General features: G+C 46.5%; 7 protein-coding genes across 7 annotated transcripts; 5 read left to right on the plus strand and 2 right to left on the minus strand.

Annotated features, from left to right (window-relative positions):
• Positions 1-889: 889 nt before the first annotated feature.
• On the plus strand, positions 890-1,690 carry DFL_002563 (uncharacterized protein; the record flags this gene model as incomplete). The annotated part of the gene is made up of 1 exon (XM_067631368.1): positions 890-1,690. One exon carries the CDS (start codon positions 890-892, stop codon positions 1,688-1,690), a length of 801 nt encoding a protein of 266 aa, XP_067493920.1.
• A 2,713-nt stretch (positions 1,691-4,403) lies between these two features.
• DFL_002564 (uncharacterized protein) lies at positions 4,404-5,546 on the plus strand (the record flags this gene model as incomplete). The annotated part of the gene is made up of 4 exons (XM_067631369.1): positions 4,404-4,799; positions 4,893-4,912; positions 5,005-5,264; positions 5,458-5,546. 4 exons carry the CDS (start codon positions 4,404-4,406, stop codon positions 5,544-5,546), a joined length of 765 nt encoding a protein of 254 aa, XP_067493921.1.
• A 2,571-nt stretch (positions 5,547-8,117) lies between these two features.
• On the plus strand, positions 8,118-9,605 carry DFL_002565 (uncharacterized protein; the record flags this gene model as incomplete). Its single annotated transcript, XM_067631370.1, has 2 exons — positions 8,118-8,895; positions 8,953-9,605. The coding sequence occupies 2 exons, from the start codon at positions 8,118-8,120 to the stop codon at positions 9,603-9,605; spliced, it is 1,431 nt and encodes a 476-aa protein (XP_067493922.1).
• Positions 9,606-13,170: 3,565 nt separating this feature from the next.
• DFL_002566 (uncharacterized protein) lies at positions 13,171-14,348 on the plus strand (the record flags this gene model as incomplete). The annotated part of the gene is made up of 2 exons (XM_067631371.1): positions 13,171-14,184; positions 14,262-14,348. 2 exons carry the CDS (start codon positions 13,171-13,173, stop codon positions 14,346-14,348), a joined length of 1,101 nt encoding a protein of 366 aa, XP_067493923.1.
• A 639-nt stretch (positions 14,349-14,987) lies between these two features.
• Positions 14,988-18,239, minus strand: DFL_002567 (uncharacterized protein; the record flags this gene model as incomplete). The annotated part of the gene is made up of 7 exons (XM_067631372.1): positions 14,988-16,663; positions 16,740-17,081; positions 17,144-17,834; positions 17,896-17,903; positions 17,974-18,000; positions 18,068-18,136; positions 18,197-18,239. The coding sequence occupies 7 exons, from the start codon at positions 18,237-18,239 to the stop codon at positions 14,988-14,990; spliced, it is 2,856 nt and encodes a 951-aa protein (XP_067493924.1).
• A 718-nt stretch (positions 18,240-18,957) lies between these two features.
• On the plus strand, positions 18,958-19,772 carry DFL_002568 (uncharacterized protein; the record flags this gene model as incomplete). The annotated part of the gene is made up of 5 exons (XM_067631373.1): positions 18,958-18,968; positions 19,092-19,146; positions 19,205-19,544; positions 19,605-19,676; positions 19,732-19,772. 5 exons carry the CDS (start codon positions 18,958-18,960, stop codon positions 19,770-19,772), a joined length of 519 nt encoding a protein of 172 aa, XP_067493925.1.
• Positions 19,773-20,277: 505 nt separating this feature from the next.
• DFL_002569 (uncharacterized protein) lies at positions 20,278-21,147 on the minus strand (the record flags this gene model as incomplete). Its single annotated transcript, XM_067631374.1, has 3 exons — positions 20,278-20,733; positions 20,800-20,874; positions 20,941-21,147. 3 exons carry the CDS (start codon positions 21,145-21,147, stop codon positions 20,278-20,280), a joined length of 738 nt encoding a protein of 245 aa, XP_067493926.1.
• Positions 21,148-27,462: the final 6,315 nt, after the last annotated feature.

Raw genomic sequence — 27,462 nt, forward strand, 5'->3', positions numbered from 1 at the left:
CGCTGGATTTGATTAGCACCACCCCGCCTTGAAAACCCGACCGGCAGGTTTCCCTCTGCCTGGGCTGGGGAAATTCGAACCTGCCTTGGTCGTGGCCGCCTTGGAATTCGTTTGGGGAACATCCCTGACCTGCTGCGTGCGTCCTGAGGTTTAGGTGTGACCTCAGAGCCTTCAGGCGGGCTGGCAGTGATCAAAACCTAGCCTCGATCCCCATCCGCTGTTGTCCCTCTCCTCTTCCCCCATCCTATCGCTGTTTTCCTTCAGACCCGGTCTCACAGCACGGCTGTAGCATCGTGCCCGCTTCGTATCCCAGCAGACTATTGTGGTATATAAAATATCTCACCGCCGGAGGTCTTTCAAAGTGTATCGAGCTTTTTCACAGGTTTTGCTATCTCGGTATTCTTTGGCATCTCTACGGCGTTTTCTAGTTCTCATTGGTTTCACTAAAAACAATCATCTCTCCTCTCTCCCTCCCCCCTTTCATATAGCGACAGATACCCCTCGGGCGCTCCAAGCCCTTAACAAGTAACACTCCGCAAAGAGAGATTCCTGGCGTTGACAGTATATCCGCCTCCTAGCTTCGTCTGCAGCGACATCCTGAACTTAAAAAGTTTTCCCTATCGTGCGTTTACAATATCGATTCCCTTCGAGCGTCGGAAACAGATTGAAGTCTCCAAGTATATGTTTCCCACCTCCGATACCCGTAACTAACCCATAGTATTTTCCTCGGTATTGTATAGACCTGGCTCTTAAAACCCCACAACCAAACCACCCTTTTCTGGTTTCTCAAATCCTGGTCTCCTAAGGCTTTCTTTTGCTGGATTCACGGATAATTTTCTTCTACCTGGGTTGTAAGCAATCATATACACGTATAAAGTCACCAACCAACATGCCAGCCGAACGCACCATCCGAGGGGTTTCCGCTACTGGATCCGGTAGGGGCAGCAGATCTCGACGAGACTCCTGTGCATCCAACGCTTCGATACCTGATACTGGAAGTCGCCCGATGTCGCCTTTCCGCCCCACATCTCCTTTTGGATTCTCGCCTTATGGAAACATGGCTCCTCTGACTCCTGGAAACTCTCGACCTGGGACTCCATCCAACAAGCGCAACGTGGCCCAGAACACCCGGAAAACCAACTCTTCGACCCAGTCGTTCACTTCTCTCTTGGCTCCACCGCCCTCGCCTCCTCTCTCCGCGGATGCATCGGAAAGCAATAGCATGGATATGGAGCCCCCTACGATAACTTGGGAATGCGCCAACGCTCTGGTCGAGAATCAAAAGGTTCAAAGTTTCTACGAGAAACCTGTTTACTCTAAAACCGGTCAAGTTCTTTCTTATGGGAAGATTGTGACAAAGACTGTGACGATGACTATCACTACCACCATCGCTAGCACCGAGGTCCTTCGTCCTGGCGAGGAAGGGTACGAGGCCAGCATGGAAAAGTATAGGCAGCAGCAAACCGAGCAACGTCAGAAGCACGTTACCTCGAAATCCAACGCAGAAGATACAAAGCCCGATAAGACGTTCGTAGAAGCCTTCTCCTCAGAAGACACTACGATCGAAGAACGTCGTCGCATCTTCCACCAAGGCCTGCAGGATGCTCGGCTGCAGGAACAACTCCGTCTTGCCAAGTATAACTCCCCGTCGCCGAGTCCGCCGCCGGTTCGACCGACAAGGCAAGAGTGAGCTTCTCGTCCCACCCTACCGCCCGGTCTCAACAGCTCGCCCTTCCTGAAATCTGGCCTCTCCTGTTCGCGTCTCCCTCTGCTATTGCTCGCGCCGCGTGGTCGGAGGTGAGTACAAACCCCTCTCCGTTACAGTGTATCAATTAGATCTCCTTTGCCCTGGTTCTCCGGATGATGGATCTCCTACAAATTCTATTCGCCAAAATAATATTCGCAATTTCTTCACCGTATGGTTCTCGCCGTACCGCCTGGATAAAGGATAATTCTATCTGGAGCTCACAGCGGCATCTTGATTTTATTGGATAATCAATCAGCAGTCCCCGGGCCCTTTATATACCATGGATCCGACGACAAATCGTTCGGCTCGTATGTGTTCATAGCATTACTCTGGAATGGAACCTGGATCGAATTGGACTGGTTTCAATCGGAAAACTCGAATAAATGAGGACCTTTGTTAACTGGCCGCTGGCCGCTGGCTCTTCCCCGGATCCACTGCAGTCGCCAAATTTATCTCTACAAGTGCTTCTCCAGGATCTTTAACGCCCTCAGGCTTTCCAGGACCAAGATTGGACCAGGGCTCTTTGCTGCCATATGGACTCCCACTAACGGGTGGTATGACCGACCCCATGTCGGTATCCCGCAGGACATGCTGTGATGGAAAAGAAACACCATGGAACCCCTATCAGGACTTAAAGCTGATTTTGATTGCTCTTCGATGTCATTTAGCGAGCCCGAACGTCCTTTTTCCTTTTTATTTTTTTATTTTTTATATCACCATATTACTCTCCACTATCACACAAAAGAACCACAAACATGTGTCCAACTCTATACCCAATATGTTTCTTAGCGTTTGTCTTGTCCTCTCTACATCTTATGCACCAGTCTTCGTTGACGCCCCCTAATCACAACATCATTATCGACAGGAGCTTATTTTCTAATACCCATTGTTTACAAAAAGACATGTCTTACAATATGTACGTTACAATGTCTACCGCTCTTCGCTTTGGAATGTATGTTAGCATTGCATAGCTAGTTTCTGCATCGTATCCTGCAGGCATGATTGGCACCGGCTCCGGATTTCGGTGCTCTCACAGGCTATTCGACATTATCGTTGTTTATGTGATATTTGGTTCCTTGAGATGCATATTGCTCGCGCTGTTGGTGTTCAATTCGTTCGTTCGGGCTTGCTTTCGGTCATCGTATACGTTTGTGTTTTCGTTTGGAGTTTTATCTTCCATGCATTAAATTATCTTTTTGGGTATCAAAAGAATATAATTAAACTAAATTTCACACGTTAAATTCGTTTCAAGGACGCCTTAAAGTGGGCCTGTGCTCTTGATATCACAATATCGTACGTCTGATTCCCGGCATCACTATCACAACAAGGTTCCCCGCGCCAGCAAGATATTTCGGATTGCTGCTACGTGTTGGTCTGGCCTGGTGGCAAAGCGTTAGCTGCTTCTAAAATCGTAACCCTACGAACCTCGTAAACCGGCCTCGCAAATTGGTGATTCTTTTTTCGGATGTGAAGTCGGAGGTCGGGAGAAAATCCAGAGTTCGGAGCCTCAGAAGCCAGATTGGGATTTTTAAATTTCAATGCAATGTCTGTCAGCAGCTTTCGAAATTTCAAGGCGTGAGAGCTTCGGTTAACAAAATGCAACAATCCAAGTCAACCAACCTGTCCCTTCGCTCCCGAAATTCTTCGCCTGAGAATCTGCATTGGGCCTGCTTGGCCACAAACGGCTGCGTGCTAGTGAAGGATTCCCAAGCCCCGTCCTGATTCGACGATCCTGCATATGCGGTGGGAGTGCAAATTTGGCATAGACCTTCTCTTAACGGGTTTGACAGCCAGCACCACAGCTACTACATGCCCCATGTGCTCTGACGTGGTCGATCAATATTGACCTTTGACGGAAAGGCCTTGTGTTCCGAACACATATGCACCAGTTGACCGAGAGGGAGAGAGTTATACCAACGGCCATAGCACCAAAGCTACATCCTTGCGAGAGAAAAAAAAGAAAAAGAAAAGAAAAGAAAAGAAAAGAAAAAGATGGACGGTTCTCTGTGATGAATCTTGGGAGTCTAGATCCCGGACTCTTAAGCAGTCGATACCCCTGATGTTTACATCTCCTCTTCAGATTCCAAGGAGAGAGCCTTTTTTTTTTGAGTGCTGGGACATATTGGCTTGCATGCAAGGTCAAGGTGCATCCTAGCTCCCACTGTGCGACATGAAGCTGCTGCTATCCTTACGAAGCCAGTACTTGCATACCCTCCTCCGTAACACTGTGGATGTTGTATCGGACGAATGATATCATGCCGGACTTGTGACGGCTTTTTTTTTTAGTTTGCCCTTAAGGATCTGTACGATTGTGCGCTGTGAGTCCTGTATTCCATGCCACGGACGAGGAATTGGGAGGGCTTGGAGGAGGAGAAGAAGCAATATTAGGACGCCTGATATTTGTTCAAAAAAAAAAAAGAGTATATCTACGGTCGATTTGATCCAAAAATGGCGGATATATTTTACACTCCCTTCCGTTCGAACCAATTGAACAACCATCGTATCAACCGTTGTCAAATCGCTATTAATTTATCAACACCACTTGATTTAATTTCATCCGTTGATATCGATTCCTTCGCCTATAGAGCAAATGTCGGAAACAGTTGCGATGACACAGCCTTCTCCGGCGGTTCGGGGTCGGCCACGAAGCAATTCCATGCCAGCATTCTCCCCGGACACCACTCCGGTCGTCAAACAGTACCAAAGACGGAGATCCGTCTACCAATCACTCGCCGCACTAAACCCACTCGACTTCCTACACCTTCATCGAGAAAGGTTCCGGCCTACCCCCACGCAGCCAAGTAGGGCCGAGAGGAAGGAGAGTCTGGCTTCCCCCAAGGGACCTGCATCCCGAGGTTTTAGGTTCAGCCTACGGAGGAGAAGAGGCCCCGCAAGCCGTGTGGTCATCCACCAAACCAAGCTGCCCGTGGCCATCCGCGAGGCCGAGGTGGAGGATGAATTACCATCATACGAAGAATCCGTCTCCCAAGGCAGCTGTATGAATTGCGATGCTGCGAACTCGGCCGCAACTACTACGGAAGATACCATAACAGTATGTCAACCGCTGAGTCCACAATCATCGACACGGTACCCGCTGTCGCATCCAAAGCGAATATAGAAGCTAAGACAACTACAACGGTTACAGGGACTACCAAGCTATCGCATGTACGACCATTAGGGTTGCCGTTTTACGGTCCAACAGCTTGTTATCCGGGAGGATACGTCCCACCTCCTCATGGCACAGCTTGGCAATACAGTTTAGCTCGTCCGCATGATGCTTTGAATGCTTACTTTGCTAACCCTCATCGCCCACGTCTAACCGGCCGATGGCGTAAATGCGGTGCAACGAGGGGTGTCCGCCGCCACTTTAACGCCGAGCGGCAGGTGCTTCACACTCTTGTAAGCAGTATAATCACCCGATCGGGTAATAATGGGATGATTACACCTTACAACTGGGTCGACTACGGTTTCCACCCTGGTGATGGCCGAGAATGGGATCGGGCTGCCCTCGAAGGGTGTATGTACTGTCCTTGCGGAAGAGGTTGCGGATGTGAATGCGTAGGAAAGATTCTCGAACCTGCCCTTGCGGCAGTAAGGGAAAGGGAAAGAGAGAGAAGCACGAGACGGTTAGCGGATGTGCATAATATCCATACCGACGTGGTGATTCGGTGCCATCAGCGCGAGCATGCATGCTACGGACACGTTTGTAGGGGAAGTTGGTGGGGCGGTCATGGGAGAAGACGGGAGTGCCACGGAGGAGGATGTTGTGGACACCGTATTGGTAGGGAGGAATGTGTAGAAATCAGAAGGGGAGACGCTACAAATTTGTCAGCGGGGAGGAAGAGGGGGTATGGGCAGGAAATTTCTTGTGTTATCATTTATCGTTCATGTTCATGGGATTGTAAAAACGGATACGGGGGGGGGGGCTTGGGGAGTTATCGGATACAGTATATACGGGTCGGTGTCACGGTTGTTTTGTTGCATTTTCCGCGTTGTGGATAGACACGGCTCGTTGGAGCTTGCTGGGCAAGAGCTGAAGCTACGATTCATGATACTAGTAATACAATAATCGGATTATGTTTTGCAAACTCTGGCATCCAACCTTCCTCTATCCTATTTGCCGTTACGTACAATTTGTCATGCCGTCTGGCATCAAGGTATGGCCTACGGTTCACATTTTGTGATACTCTGGACAACGCCGACATGCATATGCATAAATCACGCTGAACTGCCCAGGAATTATGGAGCACCCGCCCGGGAGGTGCGATCTGTGCCTGACATTTCGGATCCAAGAAGGCGGCGTTCTGGTGTAACTTCATGGGGCTTAGTCTCCGTGAGAACCGTGGCCGCGTGGATTCCGCAGAGAGGTGCTCCACTCTCGTTGAGAGGATGAAATATCACATTTTCATATGAGCTTGCAAGGTGATTGAGAGGCTAAGCCTTGAGCTCACGGGATAATTAATTTTTAAGGGCCAAGCTGTTGTGATATAATCGACGAACCCTCGAGGGCGGGAAGACGCTCGAAACTGTGTAGGTACGTTTGCAATGTGTCTAGGACTTTCGGACGGGCTGGCATCGCATTAGGAAGCTCAGCTTCCGGTGACGTTTGATTCGCGAGCTCGGGAGATTTTAGTTCGGGGATCAACGGTACTGCAACATTGCATTTCTTCTCGAATCGATGTATCGAGGCAAAACTTGGCGGGCACGGCCATGCGAAATTTACTGCACACGCGGCCGCCAGCCCGGACGGGTTTCCGGAATGGAATGAAAGTTGACACCCGAGTCGGGAAACCAGGCCGACATTTTGCGATTGCGCTCCTTCCAATTTTACTACCGGCTTTCCTCGGTCGGCTGTCGAAAACGCATTTGGTGAAGTTTTTGGCAGCGTCGTAACTCCATACCGGGTGGAACAAAAATGCTAAGCTTTTTCGAAGTGGAGACGACTTTCCTCCTCGAAGACAGCCGGAAGGCACCACCGTGGGACCTCGAGGCTCTGGAAGGTGGGATGGAAGTGTTTTTTCTGCCGTTTGCGCCCCAACCCCTTTTCCTGCTCTAGTGCTACAATGGTGGCTGTGATTGGCCAGCCCTCATGCCCGATGACGATTGCCACTGCCAGGAAGCGCCCCTTAAACTAGGCACAAGCTTTTCTAGTGCTCACTTTCTTTTTTTCACAAGTAAAAATTTGTTCGGGTGTTCGCTGGTGGGTTTCAGCTTTGGGGCGGGTTCATATTTTGTCGACATCAACCGTTTCGCAGAGTTGGCCAAAATGAATCGAAGGGGCAGTTAAGCAAGATGCTCGAGCGAACAGCGTTCGCAAGAATCGGCAGTCAATGTCGATACAGACGCTGTCGCAGAAGAGAAACGAAGTTTCTCCCGATGAGAAGAGAAGACTGCACACAAAAAAAAAAACTTTCCCATCTGACTTGCACCTTGGATGCAAATGAGCTGGCTATGCATTAATCTATATGCGACCCCACTAAGCCAAGGCTTGATCGGTCCTGCGATTTCACGATATGGTCAGACCAGAAAGCGAAAAAGCAGGAACAAAGTGGTTCCTGGAAGGATGCATGCGCACCGCTGTTGGGGAATGGAAGCAGCTGGGAGGCGAAGAGGCTAGTGACTAAGACCCTAGCATGGCATGGCCTTGCCCAGACAGCCTGATTGTCATTTGGTACCTGAACCCATATAACGGTTTCAATTCCCTCCTGACTGACCTTTTTGAGCCCGTTAGACTTTCTTCTTTTGTTTCTTCTCGTCTTGGGAACCTCACCATCCGATCCCGTTCGCTGGCGGAAGACAGATTGAAAAGCCTCCTGTGGAGCATTGCAGATTTTGATTTCTTCCCTTCTGTCCCTGCGCCGTTCATTTATATACTCACTGCTTCCTAAGAAGCACTCACCTTCTTTTGTCCCATTCCCATCCATATTGTCCGTCTACCGTCTGTGCCGGTATTTTCTTCTCCCAAAGTTCGCCCTTTGCACAAGATATTGGAAAGAAAAAGAATTGCCCAGTCCGCTCCTTACAAAAAAAAAAAATTACAACTTTATCAACTACTTACATTCTAGCCGCTTGCTTCGGTCCCATCCCTTGAGGAACTTTTCGCCTTCATCTGTCGGAGTATTTGGAAGCTGCAATCTGTAGGCATTGAGCACAGTGGGTCGATCTTGGGTTGCTTCCTGCACGCCCTTTCACGCACCACCAAAAAAGGAACACACCTCAACACAAGACGTTGCTGTCGACGCTCCTTACACCAACCTTTGTCTACTACTTAACCACCTCTACTCTAACGTTCTTCAATTCGCGTTCCTTCTTGACTTCACCATCGCAGACACCTGCTATCAGCCATCCTAAGCTTCGAATTTTATCGACAATGAAGACCGTTCTGTCCCTCGCAGCGTTCTTGCTGCTCAACCCTGGTGTTCATGCATTCTGGCGTATGCAATGCGGTTCACCATTGGTCACAGATATGATCGACCCCCTCGCCCAGCCAGGAGTTTCGCCGGCCAAGCACGTCCATAACATCATGGGTGGCGACGCTTTTGACAAGACGACAAGCTGGGCGCGTCTCCAAGAGTCCACTTGCACATCGTGCGAAGTCAAAGGCGACAAGTCTCTCTACTGGGTCCCAAGCCTGTACTTTCAAAAGGCAAGTGGCGAGCTAGTCCAAGTCCGTCAAAAGGATGGCATGCTCGTCTATTACATCCCAGAACGTGGAGGCGATGCTGTTGAAATCTACCCAAAGAACTTTGGGATGATTGCCGGAGACCCCAAGCTTCGTGCTTTCGACGAATCGAACGAGCCTGGTTCCGAAGGCTACATGAGGCAGATGGCTATCGGGTTCAATTGCCTGAACTACGGTGGCACTCCTGAAGCTTTCGCTGCTCGTCGTGAGATGCCAACGAAGGAGGAAATGAAAAATTGCATCAACGGCCTCCGTGCCGATATTACTTTCCCTTCGTGCTGGAACGGTGAGCTTGACTCTGAAGATCATCGAAGCCACGTGGCATACCCCTCCTTCATGGAAGACGGAACCTGCCCGGATTCGCACCCTCGCCGTCTCATCACGATGAAGTTTGAGACCCTTTTCGATGTTGCCGAGTTCAGTGATGTCGAAGGTGAATTCGTCTGGTCCACTGGCGACAAAGGCGGTAAGAATCAAACCCTAAGCCCATCCTTGCAGAGTATCCAAGACTAACGATCGATAGGCCATGGCTACCACGGTGACTTCTACAACGGATGGGATCCTGAGCTCCTCGAAGCTGCCTACAAAGACCCAACCTGCGTTCCACCGGTCATCACTTCCACCGGCGGTGATATCACCCAATGCAACACTTTCACTTCTCGAAACCAGCTCCAAGGTCCGGCTGAGATGAACTCGTGCAAAATCAAGCCAATCACCGGAAAGGAGTATGAGGGACCGTTCGAGAAGTTGCCTGGCTGCAACCCAGTCGGAGGTGCCCCCGGTGACTGCGGAAAGGTCGTTGTCGAAAACACCGTTGCTACACCATCCGCGATCCAGGTCGTCGCACACGCAGTCCAAAAATCATCAACGACCACGCCTTCCCCGACACCCACTCCGACTCCGACCACCATCTCGACCACTACGAGAAAGAAGGAGGAAACGAGCCAAAAGGTCGAGGTTTCTTCTTCTGCTCCAGTTGCCAAGCCTGCCGTAACCGCCAACCCAGTCATCAATGTTGATAGTGTACCGGACAAGAAGGTCAAGGAGGTCGTTGTTACGGTCGTTGAGACCGTGTATAAAACCGTTTACGACCAGGCCGTTGAGACCGCCACAGAATACGTTCCCCATCATGCTCGCCATCGCCGGTTCTTCCGTCGTGCTCCACGACACTTGTAAACTAGTTTTACGTACTTTCTGGCGTGAATATGTGATCGAGGAGTCGTAGCTGGCCTGGCATCTTGACTTCATATTTTACAAATGGGTCGCTGACTTTACTTTTTTTTTCATTTCTTGTACCGATTCTTTCTTTCTTTTCTTCCGACTACCTTTTTTGTACACTTTCTACCATTGACTGAGCCTCGTTGCAATCGAAGTTTCTTGGATACATGTATATATGTAACGAGAACAGTACGGTTGTATCGATTCATCTTCTAGAAAAGCATATTTCCTGGTGGCCGTCCTTTTTTTAAAATTCGGCGTTCCTCTGTGTTCCTTTTTGTTTTTTTACCTACTTCTCCTTTGTTCCCATAAATCTGTTCATTGCATTTTCCCTTTGTTGCACATATTGTACAGCGTGATCATACTTTTTTTTTTTTTTTTTGTAAAATGGATACCCAGATACGTTTCTCTTTTTATTCCTTCTGAAGCCCTTTTCTTTTCAGCAAGCGAGCGATCCAAACACCGAAAAACTTCATTGCGGGCCGCCTACCCATTCGATTCCAATTCAGTTGGCAGGCAAACCCCAAACTGTTACATACCAATCCTGTCGTACCCAAAGGTTAGAATCCATTACATCCGAGCTGGAGGAAACAACTAGAAAGAAGAAAACGAAATGGAATTGAGAACCCTCTATCTGAGCGGTATACCCACAAAAACAACTCTCTTCTCCCCCAAACACTCTTAAGCGCCTGATTCTCTTTATACATAAGTTATGTTGGAGAACAGTTTAAACAGTACTTAGGCATGCAATGATCTGTGCCACCAAAGGTCGCTAAGTTTCGGATGTGAGATTGCATATTGGTTTTCATCCAACACTTTTCAACGGTGTTGGAAGTTCGTAAGCGTCGGCTGTTCCACAGATTTTGACTTTGATCGACATGTCGATTCGATTGATGATCTGCCGCTCGATCGGTTGAGCACGCTGCAGTGGATTTTAATGACCGAGTCCTTGGAACAATACGCTCTACCACTATTTTTTCACGCGAGGTCGAAGGTGTAATACAAGAGGCACAAAGGTACGGCTAACGGACAGTACTTGACCCTAAAGCTCAAGGCCGCGAATACAAACATTTTTTCTGGCCAAGTCCTTGAGATACGAAACGACGGGTCGGCGCTCGTGCTCATGTTCCAGATTGCTGGCCAATCTGGACTTTGGACGAAGATCTCCCTCATATGGTTGTTCTTCATAGAGCAAAGAACCCAGATTCGCAACCGGAACATCCTGGTTCTCTCGAAATTTAGGCGGACCCCGTATGTATATGCAGGGTCCTGTGGTTATCAAAGCTAATATATCCAGAACTTGAACTGCGGGGTATATATAAAGTCGGCTGCAAAATAAGTTTAATTTGACAGGCCCTCCTTTATAGAAGAGTAAGTTCAAGCGACGGATTGCGTGGTCCCCAGGCCTCGGTTATGAATACGGGGTGGTGAGTCGGGTAATTTTACACATGAGAACCAAAAGAATGAACCCGTTGATTTTCGATTGCCAGTAGGGACTGACCGACTCAATTAATTAGTTTGCCGTGGATTCTTTTACGAGGAAAAAATGTACCGGGTCGTTAACCCGAACTAGGATTTCATAGAATGCAAAAATTTGTATACTATGAGCATTACATTGACTCGGAGATTGCTGTACCTTTCGACAAAATGATTAGCACGCATGCATGATGAAGAAAAATAAGCATATATGGACCAAAGAGGCCAGAATCTCGCCATTTAGCCTCGAAAAGAGCCGCACTTGCGGGTCGCAAATATTAGAAGACAATTTGCTTTATGCTATATAATTAACATTTGTGGAGGAGTTTCTAACGAAGCTCGTATAGCTTAGTGGTAGAGCGTTGCACTTGTAATGCAAAGGTCACCTGTTCGATCCAGGTTATGAGCAAGGTTAATAGTTTCTTTTTTTTGTCTTTTTTTTTTTGTCCTTTGTGGCTTTGGTGATCAAACTTTCCGATTTTGTGATGGAATGACAGAGTTTATTAATGTTGGGCGTGAAGCTAGAGCGTATTATATAGGAATAGTTTGTAGACCAACTATAACTCGATATACTTTTATAATCATTTCTTCCCAAGAGACTAGCTGAAAAACACAGATACTGTACCGCTGCCTTGTAAGGGAGACAAGGGATGTTCGATTCGCTGATGATATTTTTGCGTGGAGAGCATGTTCCTCTTTCGAATTCCGCAGAGCCTCATAAGGTAACTTGATTGACTGGGACTGCGCCGGCCGTTTTTGTCAATTCGAATAGTTTCGACTACCAGAGCTTAAGCGCATTGCATGGCTGATTGATCGAGATGGCCGAAGGACAGCCTTGAGAAATTAGTCCTATATTTTCCATATTGAAGTTAAATCGCAAGTAGCATAGGCCTAGAATCACAAATGCAACATGATTTTAGTTGAATTGACAACACATATCTGAACTCTATGATATGGACATCTTTAGAACTTGTGGGTACGCCTTGATCCTGAAGAATCAAAACTGAGCCCAGCTATGTATATTTCTACAGAGTAGTTACTAAAGTAGGTATTTGTGGTTGTGAAGCTCTTAATTCTAGTTGGCTTTTTCCAATAGGGTGTTCGTGGAGACCCGCGAGCAGTATTCGCGAGGTAAATCGCTATACCGCTACTTCGATACATATTGCGAACAAAATATTCTTTCTTCAGTAAACATTGTGCAAGGGAATGATTTCGGGTACAGGCCCCTTAAGCTTTCTATATTTAAGTCTATTTCGAGGCCTACAAGGTCGCTATGAAGATATAGATGACGACTTTTCAGACTGGCGCTGAAGTAGCCCAGCACGGCCGTAGAAATTAGGCAAATTACTCCGCATACCAGCGAGCGATATCATTCGCTGCTCCTCCATATCGCCCCGCTTTATTCTTGACGCATGCTGCAGTCGGGATCAAACATTCCTTCTAGGTAAGAGGGGCAAGAACCCGCGCTTTTCTCGAGGAATATTATTCGAACAATGATATCGAATGGTGATTTTGCTAGTTGTAGCCAACCGACGAGGCTGCTGCTAATTCTCACGAAAGTGAGCATCTCTCCCCTCTTATTTCTATTTTTGAAGGTTTGCTTCGAATGCACTCGCTTCCCGAAACAGGCTCTGTCTCCACAGTCCAGCTGAGGGTCACCACCGTCGACGTGTAATGCGCTGCCTCGGCGCTTATTAATTGAATGGATACGAACAAATGAATAGAGGATAGCTCCCGCACGCGTGGGGCACGAGAGCGGGAGCGGAAATACTGTGCTAAACCTCTTCACTTTTGATGCGAGGAAAACCAAATGATCGGAACCATTTGCTTGATCTCCTAGGATCTTTGATTTAAATAGAGACTCGACTCCTCCATCTCCTATGGACCTTGGAAGGTATTTTATTCGTTAATATCACTCTTTATATTCAATCCGAGAACTAACCGCGATCCCGAAGAACGCCTCCAGCCTACATTCGATAGGTACTAAGAATCAATATATATCCCTCGCCGAATTTTTACCATTCCCTCCCACTTTCCACACCCAAAAATGGCTTCTAGAGACGATTTCGAGATCTGTATCATATGCGCTTTGCCTCTGGAGGCTAGCGCTGTCCACGCTCTATTCGAGGAGGCAAAAGAAGAGGATGCGCTCGGGAAGGCGCCCGGGGACACGAACACATACTCGATAGGTAAAATTGGTAACCACAATGTGGTTTTGGTATACATGCCCGGCATGGGAAAGGTCCCCGCAGCTGCCGTAGCAGTAAACTTGAAGCAGAGCTTCAAAAACATCAAGCTCGCATTGCTTGTTGGGATCTGTGGAGGTGTACCAGGAAAGGGGGTTGAAGATGTAATGCTGGGCGATGTTATCGTTGGAAAACAAATCGTCCATTACGATTTCGGAAGGCAGTATGAAAACGGCTTCGTTATGAAGGATGGGCCTGAGGATGGACTAGGGCGACAGGGTCCCGAGATCAGGGGATTCACGAGGAAGCTGGAGTCGGGGAAAGAAGCACTCGGAAAAAAATTATCCGAATATCTTGGTTCTATGCTCAAGCCTTGGGGTCCAGAGAAAATCAACAGCCTTCAGGACATTCTCTACCCATCAGACTATTGGCACGTTCACCAGAACCCGAGCGCATGCGTGGGCGGAAGATGTAAAAATCTCATAGACCTCTGCGAGGGTGCCTTGAACGCCCCGTGTGAGGTGTTAGGTTGTGACAAGGACGAATCGGTACGCCCCGAGCTGACATCTCGACCAACTCCGAACATCTACTTCGGTTCAGTTGCCTCTGGCGATAAAGTTATGAGGTCTGCTATCCTCCGCGATAATATTGCCAGGAGAGAAAACGTCATCGCCTTCGATATGGAGGCCGCAGGAGTGTGGGAGTACCTTCCTTGTATCTTGATCAAAGGAGTCTGTGATTACTCGGACAGTCACAAAAATAAGAGTTGGCAAGAGTATGCTGCGATTGCCGCTGCGGCTTTTACAAAGGCGGTTTTGGAGCAATGGACTTCGAGCCGATCAGATCAACCATCTGAACCCGCAAAACCTCAAGGGGTAAGTTTTTCCCTGGGCTTTTTGCCTACTTGAAATTCTCCGGAGAAGAAACTAAATCAATAAATTTACGACTATAGAGAACTCAGTTCAACAACTACAATTCGCAGGTCATGAATCAAGCGAGTCACATGGTATTTGGCGCCAATACCACGTTTTCATTTTGACCTTCTGGCATGGCATTTATATCGGGGCCACCTGTTTTGTAAATTTCTGTTACTCAGCTTGGATTGGTTAGATACATGTTGCATCTGTATTTGAAAGGGCGTTGGGTTTGTTGTATTTAGTGCTCGAGAAAATATAATACTAGCCTGGCTCGGTCTAGCAGCTTCAGATACTCCCAGCTCTATGCTACAAACACTGACGTACTTGAAATATATATATATATCTCTTTTTGATTGTGTAAATTTAGGAGTAAGTGTGTCAGCATATTAATAGTCATGTGAAATAGAAAGCATCCGTAGTTTTATACCGCGTTCATGATGAAGAGAGAGTTTAAGTAATGGAGAAAGAGCAACCTCCCCCACACACACACTACAGCCAGGTAGACTGGTCGATCATCTGTATCTGAATCTATGAGACTAAGTTTTTGATTTAATATTTACATACATGGTCATCCTCTCCCTACTATCTTTATTGTTTTTGCAATACAGAATGATTTAGTGCTCAGATACAGGAGCGACATTCTGCGCAATATTAGCTATAGTCGATATATGTGAATGGGGCGCCGGCCCCAAGAAGCTTTGAAACCCTAAGGACAATTCCTTCAAGATGTTGTACAATTGTATTCTCGAATCCCCGAGATATCATGTGATAATACAACCTTTTTGGTAGAAAATGGTTTTTTTGCAAGCAGCTACAGTTTCAGCCGCTGTGATGGTCAACGGATGGTCCTTCCCTAGTGTCTTTTCGCGGGTTTCTAAAGCTCTGGAGCACCATTTTAGGGCCTCCTTATATTTTTCCTGGCTGACGAAAACCAATGCTATTCGTTCTATAACATCTGCCGTCCCTATCGATGTTGATGAGTGGCCTTGGCCCAAAGCCTCGAAACTAGCTAGAGCTCTGTAGAATGACTGTAGGGCGTCGGCATATTTCTTCTGACTGTGTAAAACTATTCCGGTTTCGTAGATTGTAGCAATAGTGTCTGGGTGATTTTCACCCAAAAGCTTCTCTCTGCCGGTTAAAGCTATTTGGTACTGCTCGAGAGCTTCGTTGTATTTTTGTTGGTGCCTGAGAACCGACCCCATATTGTGGATGGTTTGAAGAGTTGACGGATGCTGCTGTCCTAGCCACTGCTCCTGACTTGTCAGCGTTCTTCGGTATTGCTTGAGGGCTTCATCATATAAGCCTTGGCTTTTGAAGACCGACGCTATTTGACCAGCCACAGTCAGAGTCCTTGGGTGATCCGGGCCTAAAGTTCTTTCAAAACCGTTCAAGGCTTTATAGTACCATTCCAAAGCCTCAGCGTATTTGCCTTGATTACTAAGGACCGACGCTATGTCGCGAGTCGTGGAGAAGATGGACACGTGGTTGGGATCCAAAACCTTCTCCATACCAGCCAAAGATTTTCGGTGATATTCAAGAGATTCGTCGAACCTACCTTGCTTGTTTAACACCGACGCTATATTATTGGTTGTGGTAAGGATAGATTGTTCATCTCTATGCGGACTATTCTCTTGGCAAGCGAGAACCATCTGATATTGTTTCATAGCTTCGTCAAGCTGGCCCTGCTCGCTGAGAATTGCCGCCACGTTGTTTAGCGTAAGAAGAGTCGATGAATGATATTTGCCTAAAACCTTCTCTTTTCCAACCAAAGCTTCTTGGAAGTGTTTAAGGGCTTCGTTGTACCTGCCGAGGTTGTAAAGGGATGTCGCCATGCTGTGAATGAGATCGAGTGCCGCTGGATCATCATCACTGACTATGTCGTAACCAAATTGTTGACCATTCAAAGCCTTCCTACTGGCCAAGATTTTTTGATATTGTTCAAGAGCGTCGCCATATCTACCTTGGCGATCAAGGATTGATGCCATAACGCGGGCAGTAGCAAGTGTTTCCGGATGATTTTCACCCAAAACCCTCTTTTGCCAGTTCAATACTTTCTGGTATTGCTGAAGCGCTTCTCCATACCTGCTTTGGCTATGGAGGACGGATGCTACGCTGTTAATAGCACCGATTGTGTCTTGTTGATGAGTCCTTAGCTCGTGCTGAATGAACTCGGTGTCTAAATATCCGCAGAGAACCATTGCGTGCGCCATGATTCTTCTCTCCTCTCCTGCGTCCCACCTGCCTTTTGATTGCAAGAGCGGTTTTTGGAGAAGAGTACGTCGTATGACTCTTAAGGCACCTCGTATATACTGGAAGCGGTCTGCACTATTCACGCGCTCACGTGCCCACTCATGCACAACGGGGTGGATCGAAAACGCACCCGGCTGGCTTCTGTTGATCAAGGAGTATGAGGCAAGGAGTGAAAATTTGCTCTTCTCTATATATTAAAAAAAAAAAAAGTAATTATATACGCATATGGCATTGAATGGATGGGTTTAATCGGACAAACCTACGTTTAATTTGAGCTCCTACATCCGATTGGCCATCCTCCCACAGACGCTCGAAGATTTCGTTTCGGTTTAAATATGAACAGCTAAGTAGCAACGATGCCGCTTCCTCGTCTTGGTGTTGGACAGCTAAAAAGGACACCTCCCACGTCGTCAGAGCCGTCTCATTTCGATAAGCCCATCCGAGATTTGGCACTTGAGACTGAGCCTCTTTGAAAGCCTTTTCGTAATATCTCAGATACTCGTTTACGGAAATATTCATCTTATGTATGAAACAGCCCGCGTGGCTTATCGCGAGAGGCATAAAGCCCAGCTTCTCAACCACCGCCGTGGCATGCCTCCGATCGTCTACAATATCAAGAATTAATTAGAAATCCCATACTCATCTAGTCTGACGATGACCATCTTACATTCTGTAGGATGTTGTAACTGCGCTAGGTGTAGTAGGAGATTTGTCGAACTCTCCCTGTCCAATCCATCCAAGTCTAATTGCTCAGCACAGTGCGAGAATTCTGGTCGGCGACTAGTCACAAGAACTCCGCCACCACCGCGGGTTGGAAAATACTTCTCAATCCCAATGGTCAAGTCATCCGCGTTGTCGAAGATTAGTAACCACTTGCTATTTCCAGGCATATTGAGCCAACTGAACAAGGCGGATCGAATGTTATCGATGATTCCAGGGTCGAAGCTGACCCTGCCGCCTTTGTCCACAAGCCCCGGGATACCGAGGCTATGTGCGATAGCTTTGTAGTCAGGAGCGGACTCAGGCCAGGATACCCGCGCTTGTTCCTCAACGATCCGTTGCATGATGTTCACGAATGAGGTTTGAATATTTTCTTCAGTCGCGGCTGATACCCAGAAGACGGCAGTGAGGTTGTTCTTTTCTCGACAGGTGTAAGCGTACTCGAGTGCGGTTTGAGTTTTTCCCATTCCTCCGGTGCCAGTGAGCGCACAAATTGCAGGGGTCCTGCTAGATGCTGACTCCAAAAAGCATTTGCTGAAATATTTATCAATGGCCATTATTTCTTCCTTCCTACCAGCGAAATTAGGGTTCCGGGGGAAAGGTAAGTTAAGTGGAATGTCGTAGTTTATCCTTTTGATCTTAACCGGTCCGCAAATATTAGTATGGATAATTCAAACCGCTCTTTATGAAAGGAACTACCTTTGGTTCTGCCTAACACGGACGGGAATAATTATTAGTAGCTCTTTACCATCACATTAAAACAATCCTTGTCATTACCTTGGGGGGATGAAATTAAAAGTGTGACTATTCGAGGATTTAACCATTAGTTAAATTGTAGCCACCAGAAGGCCATATGTGTAAGTGAGTTTACCCGTAGTTAATTCCAGCTTGTACCCGCATTTCGGGGTTGCTTTCGGGGTTGCTTGCGATGTGGAAATTCCTGTCCGAAGAGCTATAGTTACTGACTGTCTGACCGAATTACGTAAGGAGGTGTGCTCACCCATAGTTAGCTCCTGCTTGCAGGAGTATTTTGCTGTTTTCATTGTTAAATGTGTTATTATGAACTATCTCCTCGCCGCTTCCAGAAGCCATCTCGAAATATGAATGGCAAACCCGATATATACCCCGCGGGTCAACTTGTGGGACCAGAAACAAAATAGAAACAGTATCTCGCTTGAACCACCTTAACAGGTAGTGCAAATCCTTTAAGTTCTAATAGACTTCCGTATATATCAGAAAATTGGGTGCTACGGATTAGGAGGATAGCACGGGGATCATAGGCCTATTTATCTTCGCACGGGCCTGGAGAAGGCTACCCCCTTAAGTCGAGATCCCTTCCCAGTGTAAGCTTCTGGCAGCCGCCCAGCCTTGAGAAGGTCCTATCGAACCAAAATTACCGTTGGTATGGTTGACCTATCACAAAAGCCGCCGGGCGCCTATATGGGTGATGCATGGTGATAAATATAGCACTCCCCTGTAACCGAGAGGCACAGCATGGTTGTACAGTAACAACATTGTTGTGTTGAGAATGTTGCAAAATGCTCCTAGGACCACTTCAACCACATTATGCTCAATGCAATGATAGGCAAGCCTAGGGCATCTTGCAAGCGAAACCTTCACTCGGAGCTAATCTCGGACAGCTCATCCAAATTTGAATCACGGCCGACTGGCATAAAGATTAACCCGACGACAACTCACTATTTTCAACTATTCCTTTAATCTGTCCTGCTCCGCGGGTCTCGGGGCATCATATATATGATCATGTTTCGTTGGTAAGTCCACATTTCGACAGCAGAGACCACCGTTTAATTCACACTGATGAAAATTATGGATTTATGAGTGTCTAAATTAAAGATTTGGTTCTGACCCTCAAGTCTACGACGTGTGATCTAAAGGTACCAAGCAAAGCTAACCCAACGGCCTGTTTTCACACAGGTCATCACAACCGCTGTATGTGTATATTGAGATACCCTGAATCCTAAGATAAATTAAGCTAAAAAATACTCAGTTCCTTTTCGGCGCCGGCGACATCACTGCCCAGCAAGCCGTCGACCGCCGGGGAGTCGCAGATCATGACTTCCCGCGTACTCTTAGGATGACGGCATGGGGTGGGTGTTTCTTTGGGCCAGTAGCAGTGCAATGGTATAAACTCCTAGGCGGGATCAGCTTCCCAGGCCACCCGAATAAAGAACTCCTAGCAAGAGTAGCAGCAGACCAAATCCTATTTACGCCAGTCAACTTGCTGTGTTTCTTTACCGGAATGACGCTGTTAGAAGGCGGCAATCCTAAAGATAAATTAGAGAAAAGTTATTTGACGACGTTAAGAAACAATTGGATGTTGTGGCCAAGTGAGTTCAACTTTTACCTCACAGTGATGGAGATTTTAACTAAAAATACTGGTATTTCAGCCGTCCAATTGGTCAACTTAAAGTTCGTACCCCTCGAACATAGATTGTTGGTCGTGAACGTCGTCAGTTTAGGTATACTCCGTTCCCTGTGGCCCTAACAGGAAGCGACTAACATCTTATGAACTAGGCTGGAACTCGTACCTGAGTTATGCTAATACACGCAAATGATATAGTCGAATCTCAGGATTAGAGTAATGGATCTAAGACGATTTTCGTTGCGGGGGTATCCCGTGAAGCTTTATAGATATGTAAATACGAGGATGGAATGCCAGAACCGGGACTGAAAAGCACCAAACGATAAAAAAGAGACTAGAATCCTTTTTGGGAGACAGGAAGAGGTCATATAAGAAAAGGATAGGTCGAAGTCTCCCATAACGCCAGTTGAATAAAACCATTGTGATTTTGTGCTTCCTCCAAATACGGAGAAGAGGACACTGAAGCCTTCCAGGAGCTAATAGGAAATACAGGTTTTTTTTTTTTTTTTCGTATCTGCCATTATCGCCCAGGAATAAATAAGAGCGACAGAAAGGTCTGTAATAAATAAAAGCCACCCAAGCCTCGAAAAGGTGCAATTCCAGAACGGGACACAAAGCTAGATCCGGGGATGTCTAGGTAAGCGGAAAGAGTATGTCATAGGCTAAATGTAGCCCACTATTCTGGTTACGCAGACGCCTTATACGACAAACTTTGGCTTCGCGCGAGAGCTACCAGCGTGGGCACTCTCACTATGACCAGAGAACTCAACTTGCTCACGTTCACCAAGTCGCAATACCTCCTTGAACCTTCGGCCAATTTCCAAGAGCGATTCACGGACTTCCTTGCCGGTTCTTCCTTCGGTGGCTGTGCCCATAGACCTAGTCCACAAGCCTATTCGATAGAGGCCCTTACGGACGTTGACGACAACGCCCATAACCTCACGGTCGTTCTCCTTCTCGAGGGTTTCGCCGATGGCAGCGAGCATGGTGTGGAGCCAGAGTTCGTCGATCGGGACGGTCTTCTTGTCTTTGAACTGGTAGGCCCATTTCCCGCCATTCTTATTAGAGGGGTCCTCCCATTCAGGACGGATGCCAGCTTTGAAGAGATGGTAGTCTGATTTTAGAGCGAGTTCCGAGGTTTTTGTGATATTGTTCTAGCGTCAGAAAGTGTCAGTAGGTTGTCAAAGAATTAGATCGATAAGGAGAGAGTCAAGACGCACATATATGCCCCAAAACTCTTCAACAGAGTCAAAGGAGACAACTTCCTTAAGAGAGTCGGCCCATTGATTATCACTCTGCGTCCATCATTGTTAGCAGCTGGAACAACCCTGGTAGATGGTATTAGAGCATGTCATTTTCACCTTTACACCACCGCTTGGAGGCTTAGTGAACCACAAGGTCCACTTGTTCATCAAAGGATGTTTGACAGTAAAATTCTCCGGCGAATGGAAGACCGTGAGCTGGTCTCTCAAGTCGTCTGGTGGGCCCGGAGCGGATCCATCTTGGGGGAGAGCTGGAGTGAGAGGAGCATTTGAGAGATCCTGAGGTTCTGGTGCGAGTTCCGTCATAGTGAAAGATATGCCTAGCTACTGACGGGAGAGATATTCGAGATAAGGGGAGGATGTCTCGCGATGGAGCTGCGATGGAACGTCAGATAGAATCGCGGATAAGATTGGAGGGGCGCCGTTGATCGTGGAGAGATGAGGGTTCAAGAATCCAAAAGCTCGTTCTGTCAAAGATCGAGCGGCTGAGCAGAAGATATAGAAGTCCTGACTTCTGATACGATGCTAGCTCGGAGGTGAAAGAGGAAGGTCGAGAGGAGGGGCAGAGCTGTGTCGGTCGAACTTTTTTGTGGCGGTTTATTTATGGAAAGTGGAGGAGTTTCTTCATGAAACCATCTGGAGACAAACAAAACTCAGGTTGCCTCACACCGCGGCTGCCACTCTCAAAAATACCACACCAACACAGTTAGACGGGATAAGCGCCGATGTGTTGATACCCCCAACCGGCCTCTTACCATAGGCTACAGCCACGAGATAAAGGGCCATGGGCCACAATACAGTAAGGTAAACTCATATTCTCCCTCAGATTTTAAGCATCGGCTTCAAAATATCAAAAAAAAAGTCGAAATGGCATTAAATTTATCAGTTCATATCTAGTGCTAGGCTAGGAGGCTAGTACCGTATCCAGGTATAGGTCTACTTGGTCTGATCTACTACAAGTTTATGTGGTTAATATGTAATTCTAACTTAGGTATGTGGTCGGAGTTTATACAAACAACCGGGCTAGTGTTTGTCTGGTGCGATTTCATTACATGTATCCACCAGGACATCGCTACACTACGTCTCCCTCTGACGAGCTTGGAGTATATGAGAAATATTTGATATTCTCTGAAGGTAACAGTGTCATGCATGGTTCTACTTAATATATTCCTCTTGTTTCTACTGTTACTTGACAACTAGTTAACTGTGTGGTCTCGTAGTTCTGCCGCAAAGGGGGGGTCCTCAACAGTTTTGCGCAAAAGCTTTTCGGAGCGCCAACGCCAAAAGATGCCCCGAATACAAATAAGAACCGTCATACCAACCCCATAACGATGGCGTCATGTAGCCTCGAGTCCAGGTATTATGGCAATAAAATGGATTGTACATACGATACCATCCATAGTCTCAGCCTAAACAGGCCGGGGCCACCTCCTTCATATATGTCACAATACATCGAATATTGGCCTTCAATCATCACCCGCAGTTGTTTCGTGAATATGAAAGGCTCTAATGAAACTTTGCAGCCCAACTTCTGAGGCCTCAGGCACAGCCGATCCATTATAGCATTGATAAGAAGATAACCAATAATATCTCTTAGCGGATCCCGTGTTATCTCAACCCGGACTGCAGCCCGATCATGTTGGGCCCTTCAATCCTCATGCCAGGCGAGCTAAATTAACATCAATCCCAATTGCGAGCCGATGTGCGGGTGGCCTCATACACAGCTCATAGATAATTAAAAACTGCGGCATGGAAGCAGCGGAGTTCTGAAAGATTTAATGCAATATAGCCGCAGGCCTAAATTCCTCTACAACTAGTTATACTCATTGATTGAGATCAACAACTTTCTTTCAAAATTCCGCATACCTTTTTTTTAGTTTTCGTTGGATACAGCCCTGGGATTAGTTGTTAGTTTGTATGGCCATAGAAAGTATCATACCACATCCCGGCATATCGGGCATGTCGTATATTTGAAATCAGTGAAATCTAGATCAAATGCGTATCATAAACAAGGATCTATGAACGAGCGGTACTACATCGGTTCTATCAAACTTTCCCATGATCTTTTCTCCGTAAATTTACCCGAAGCTAGCAAAAATCGCATGGGATGGCCAGAGGATATCCGGTACACCGCGTTACTGGGCTAGACGTCATGTTTCTCTAAGTATACCTAAATCTAGAAATAAATTGACTAACGGTATATTAATTCAACGATCCGGATCTCTACTTTGTCCGACATTTATTTGCCGCTAACCGTTCGTTTCTAGACTAGCTTACGTATGCAGCTGCTTGCAGCATGGTGTATACGTACACCCCGCAGTCGAATTAACTACAGTAAGCCGAGATAGGTAGCGATCCATGCCACACAAAACCCACGAGAAAGCCTATCGCTTTAGCCTCGAAGTTTAGTCTAAATCATGCATGGAAAAATGTGCATATGGATATAGCGCCAATTTGTCTTCATAGATGTGATGAAAATATTCATCTGCAGCCAGCATTCTCCGAGAATATCGACAGCGATGACTCCTATAGACTTTTCGGATGTTCGTTCATATCGTGAGGATCAATGGGGTTCAATGGCAGTGGCTAAACTACCCGTCTCGATTTCTTCACTGTAGCTGCGCATATATATGCAATATATATCAAACTTAACTCCGAAGTAACGATGACTGCATAATCGAATAGACATTCTCGGTATAGAAACCTGGCCGTCTCCGAAAACCAGATTTTTGCAGCCTTCCCGGAAATTAGACCCCGATCGAGCACTTCGGAAATATCTAGATTCACATCTTCGAGCCCCCAGCACCCATGTGCCGACGCAGTGTAACGAGTGAGATTCTAATATTTTTGTCACAATCTGTGTGTCGTAATATTCTGCAGCAATCCTTTGGTTTGACGTCCATGAATTCCCAGGGTGTGGGAAGTACCTTCGGGGACAAGGAAAGGCCCCGGGTTTCTAGACATCTACCGCTTCCTGTTCCCGAGTATGCTAGCATACTAGCATAGCGTCACAGCCTACAGGGCTGGTGTGTCCAGGAACTATGTCTTAGATTCAATTGCGAAAGAAACTACCAAGATTCTACTATCCCAGTATGCCACAGAAATGTTCTACTGCAATATCATGCTTTGATATATAACCCGCTCCGACATGGAGGTCTCACCAACGGTCAATACAAGCAATGCAACACTACCGCTGTACATACTTGTTAATCCTATGGATTGTCTCTCAAGTTCAAAGGCTTGAACTTTCGCATCGCATGGAACTTCAGAAATTTGCTCGAGTTGATTCGACTGATAGATGAATAATTTGAGCGGCATAGATGTCGTCGGGGTTCTGCAATGTGAGCTTCCGTATATTTGGGCGCAGCCACCCAGGCCCAGGAGAGTATGCGAAAGTCACGGAGAGTTCAACCACACCTCCGTATTACCATTTGCACAGAGTACGTTGGGTACCATGTTTTCTTTTCTTTTCTAGACCTTTGTGAGATACTGCGCAGTAGAGTATGCAATAATTTATAATTTATATCGGGTGCAAGCTTTGAACTACTGAATTAGGCAACTAGACGGAGCAACCAAAACCTCCGCCCGGCACATTCTCCCCACTTGAGAAACAGAACCTGATGCAGTGGGAATGCGACGAAAAAATGCATACAAAAAAGGAACATGCAGAGAAGCTTGATTTTCGATCCTTTCGTTTGTTCCATTTTTTCCCCGGTAATCGGCGAATAAGTTACGTCGATGTATTGCCTTGTGGAGCTCTGGAAGAGCTCTAGGAGGCATATGTTGGACTTCCTGTTTCTTGAAACTTCTGGCCAGAAAACCTAATGATGCAAGGCACACTTGTGCCTTATCTTTGATCGACGAGGGCCGCGCTCTGAATGGTCAGGTGAGAACTTGCGAGAGAAGCGTTGGATCTTTCGTGTTTCAGACATCTTCCCTAGCTTCCTTAGCCCCAGTACTTAAGTCCTTAGCATTTGGCTATGGAGTTCCTCGGAGTCTGCTCGGTACGATAATCCTCGAGTCAATCATTTATCGAAATACCCACTCATCGTCATGGCCTTCTCTCCAAAACTCTCGATCCAATCAATTCGCTGATGAATGCAGATATTACGTCTGCCAAGGACCCTTAACCTAATTTGTTACGCTATAATTTGGTATCACGATCGACGGTGGATACGAATTTGCATAAGTCTATGCCCGGGACACAGACACCGAGCTCTGGGAAACAAGCAAGATAAGGTTAAACGGTCGTTTCGCGCTGGGAGCACGGAGTTAAGGAAGTTATGGAAGATTTCCCGAGGTCCGAGAAAGAGGGGAGAGTGGAGGCAAATATTCTAGAATAAAATTTCGAAGACTTCGACCCCATCTGGGTGGCTTCCGGCTTTGGTTTTGCCTAGCATTCGAGCTCGAATAGTTAGCGCGATAGTAGGATCCGAGCCTTCCTTAATTAATTAACTGACGTCAAAGGAAATATCCAGATACAAGGGTATTTCAGACGAAGTTGCGAATAAGAATGAAGCTCGAAAGGATTTCCCCGTAACGCCTTCTGCGCCATGTGTCTCTCCGAACAGATGAAGCTTTGCCAAATACTGAGAATTGAAGCGAATATCCTAGGATCATGTCGATGGTTGGCTTTGGTGCCTGGAAAGACCCATCGTCATGTGTTGCATTACCAGGAGTTAAGCGAAGCGAGCTCTTCGGTTCTAAGAAAGGTAATTGTCTAGGATAGTCTACTTACGATCCACGGTTATATCCCGGGCACCAGATCTTGACAGCTTAGACCCATCATCCTTAGTCAGGGGAATTCAGTTTTCTCTCTCTTATAGATTACACCAATTATTTTTGTGAATTGATAACAAATTAGACTAAATTGATATCATAGATTTCGGAGCGTTAGTTAGTCGATAGAACCCATAATCATATAATCCGATATCTAAGTGGTTATATTCTCAAACATAATTTCTCTTCTTTCTCTAAATAAGCTAGGCCTGTAGGGTATGGGCAAACTAGACATTCTAATGGATATGAATCGAAGAAGGGCGCCGGAATAGTGCATGCGGGGTATTCGAAGACAATATTGTATGAAAATTAAGTATACTAATATTATCTCGAGATCTCGCACCTAAGCACTTACGAGAGTTTTGACGGCTAGATAATTCCTGCACTGCATTACCAATAGTCCGATAAAATGATTGCAAGCAGTTTGGCGAATTATTTATATATACTGTAATAATAGAATAAAATATCAGCTGTCAATTGATGGAGATCATGGTTAGCATAGATATATAGACATGGTGACATTGTAGATCATAACAACAGGCAGTGTATATCTCATCGCGATATATAATAGTCTGTTTTTCTTATATTAACCCTACGATTGCAATACACCGCTCAAATAGCTACTTGCGCTTGTATATACGTAATATACAGATCAGGTAGCGATCAGTTTATAAACCTCTCCGGGCAAAGTCATGAGGCATTGCAATTAGGGTGAGTTCATCAATCTATCTCCGTACAGCTGTTACATACGTGCATACGCATGGGTCGCAGGATAGGGGCATAGGGCATCATTATTATACGGGACTCGATCAGAAGCTTGTGGTTTTGAAAGAATAGAAGGTGGTAACAGTCTCGAGGCGACGGATAGACGAGAACAAGTGCATGAGAACCCGAAGATTACCTTTCGCTAACAGGGCAAATCCGTGGCCTTCAAAAAAAAAAAAAAAAAAAAAAAACCGGCATAATAGCCCTGTTATCGTAACCTTGATTTCACCGTGAAATATGGTCTAGTATTCGTGAGGCAGAAACGTGGTAAGCAAGGATGCACATGTACCGGTATACACTGTGCCACGAGGTGGATTTACACTAATCCCGTAACTACACTCCACGAAGTGGATCCAAAACGGAACCAATTTACGTCAAATTCAACAGATTACGAGAAGAGCTTAGGTATGATATTCTTTCAAACCACACCGTATTTTCCATTGAATCCGGGACCTTAAAAAATTGACTGCCAGGCCCAGGTTTAGCTCGTAAAATTGAGATATGTACATCGAGGATCCGTTGACACCAGCAGCTTCATATCCCGGCTTACTCGATTCATGTTTCAAGGGTTGTGTCACCATGACCTTATCAACGGGGTTTCGAAGATCTCGGAGCGCTTCCCAGGTTATTTCCATCTGCTATTAAGAAGAAGAAATTCTTTACGAACTCATTGTCGCTCCAAATCACGCATCTGGACTAGACTCTTCGGGAGACAACGTTAACACGCCTATCCTAACAACAGGCCTCAAGAGCGCCTTAAAGAGAGTTTAACTCGAGCGGGTGCATGCAGAGGGGAGTTCAGCTCATCTAGAGCAGGGGTATGCCTCAAGCTCTTGCTACATGGGTGAAAGACCTGTCCTCTTGAGCTTGATGATTGCGCAACAATTGCAGGCGAGTCCGAAATTTGAAGCCGGAAAAAAAAAAAAAAAAAAAAAAAAAAAAAAGAGATATCAGAAAGAATCCCGGGAGATTGGTAGAAGTATGTAATGCAGTGAAGCGAACGAGATTTTTTTTTAAACTCTTTGCATTGGCACATATACGCTATCATTTGGGTGAGCAGCCCCGTACGCCCGCCAC

Source organism: Arthrobotrys flagrans (genome assembly GCF_004000055.1).
Source record: "Arthrobotrys flagrans strain CBS H-5679 chromosome Unknown unitig_3, whole genome shotgun sequence".
Taxonomy (NCBI): Eukaryota; Fungi; Ascomycota; class Orbiliomycetes; order Orbiliales; family Orbiliaceae; genus Arthrobotrys; species Arthrobotrys flagrans.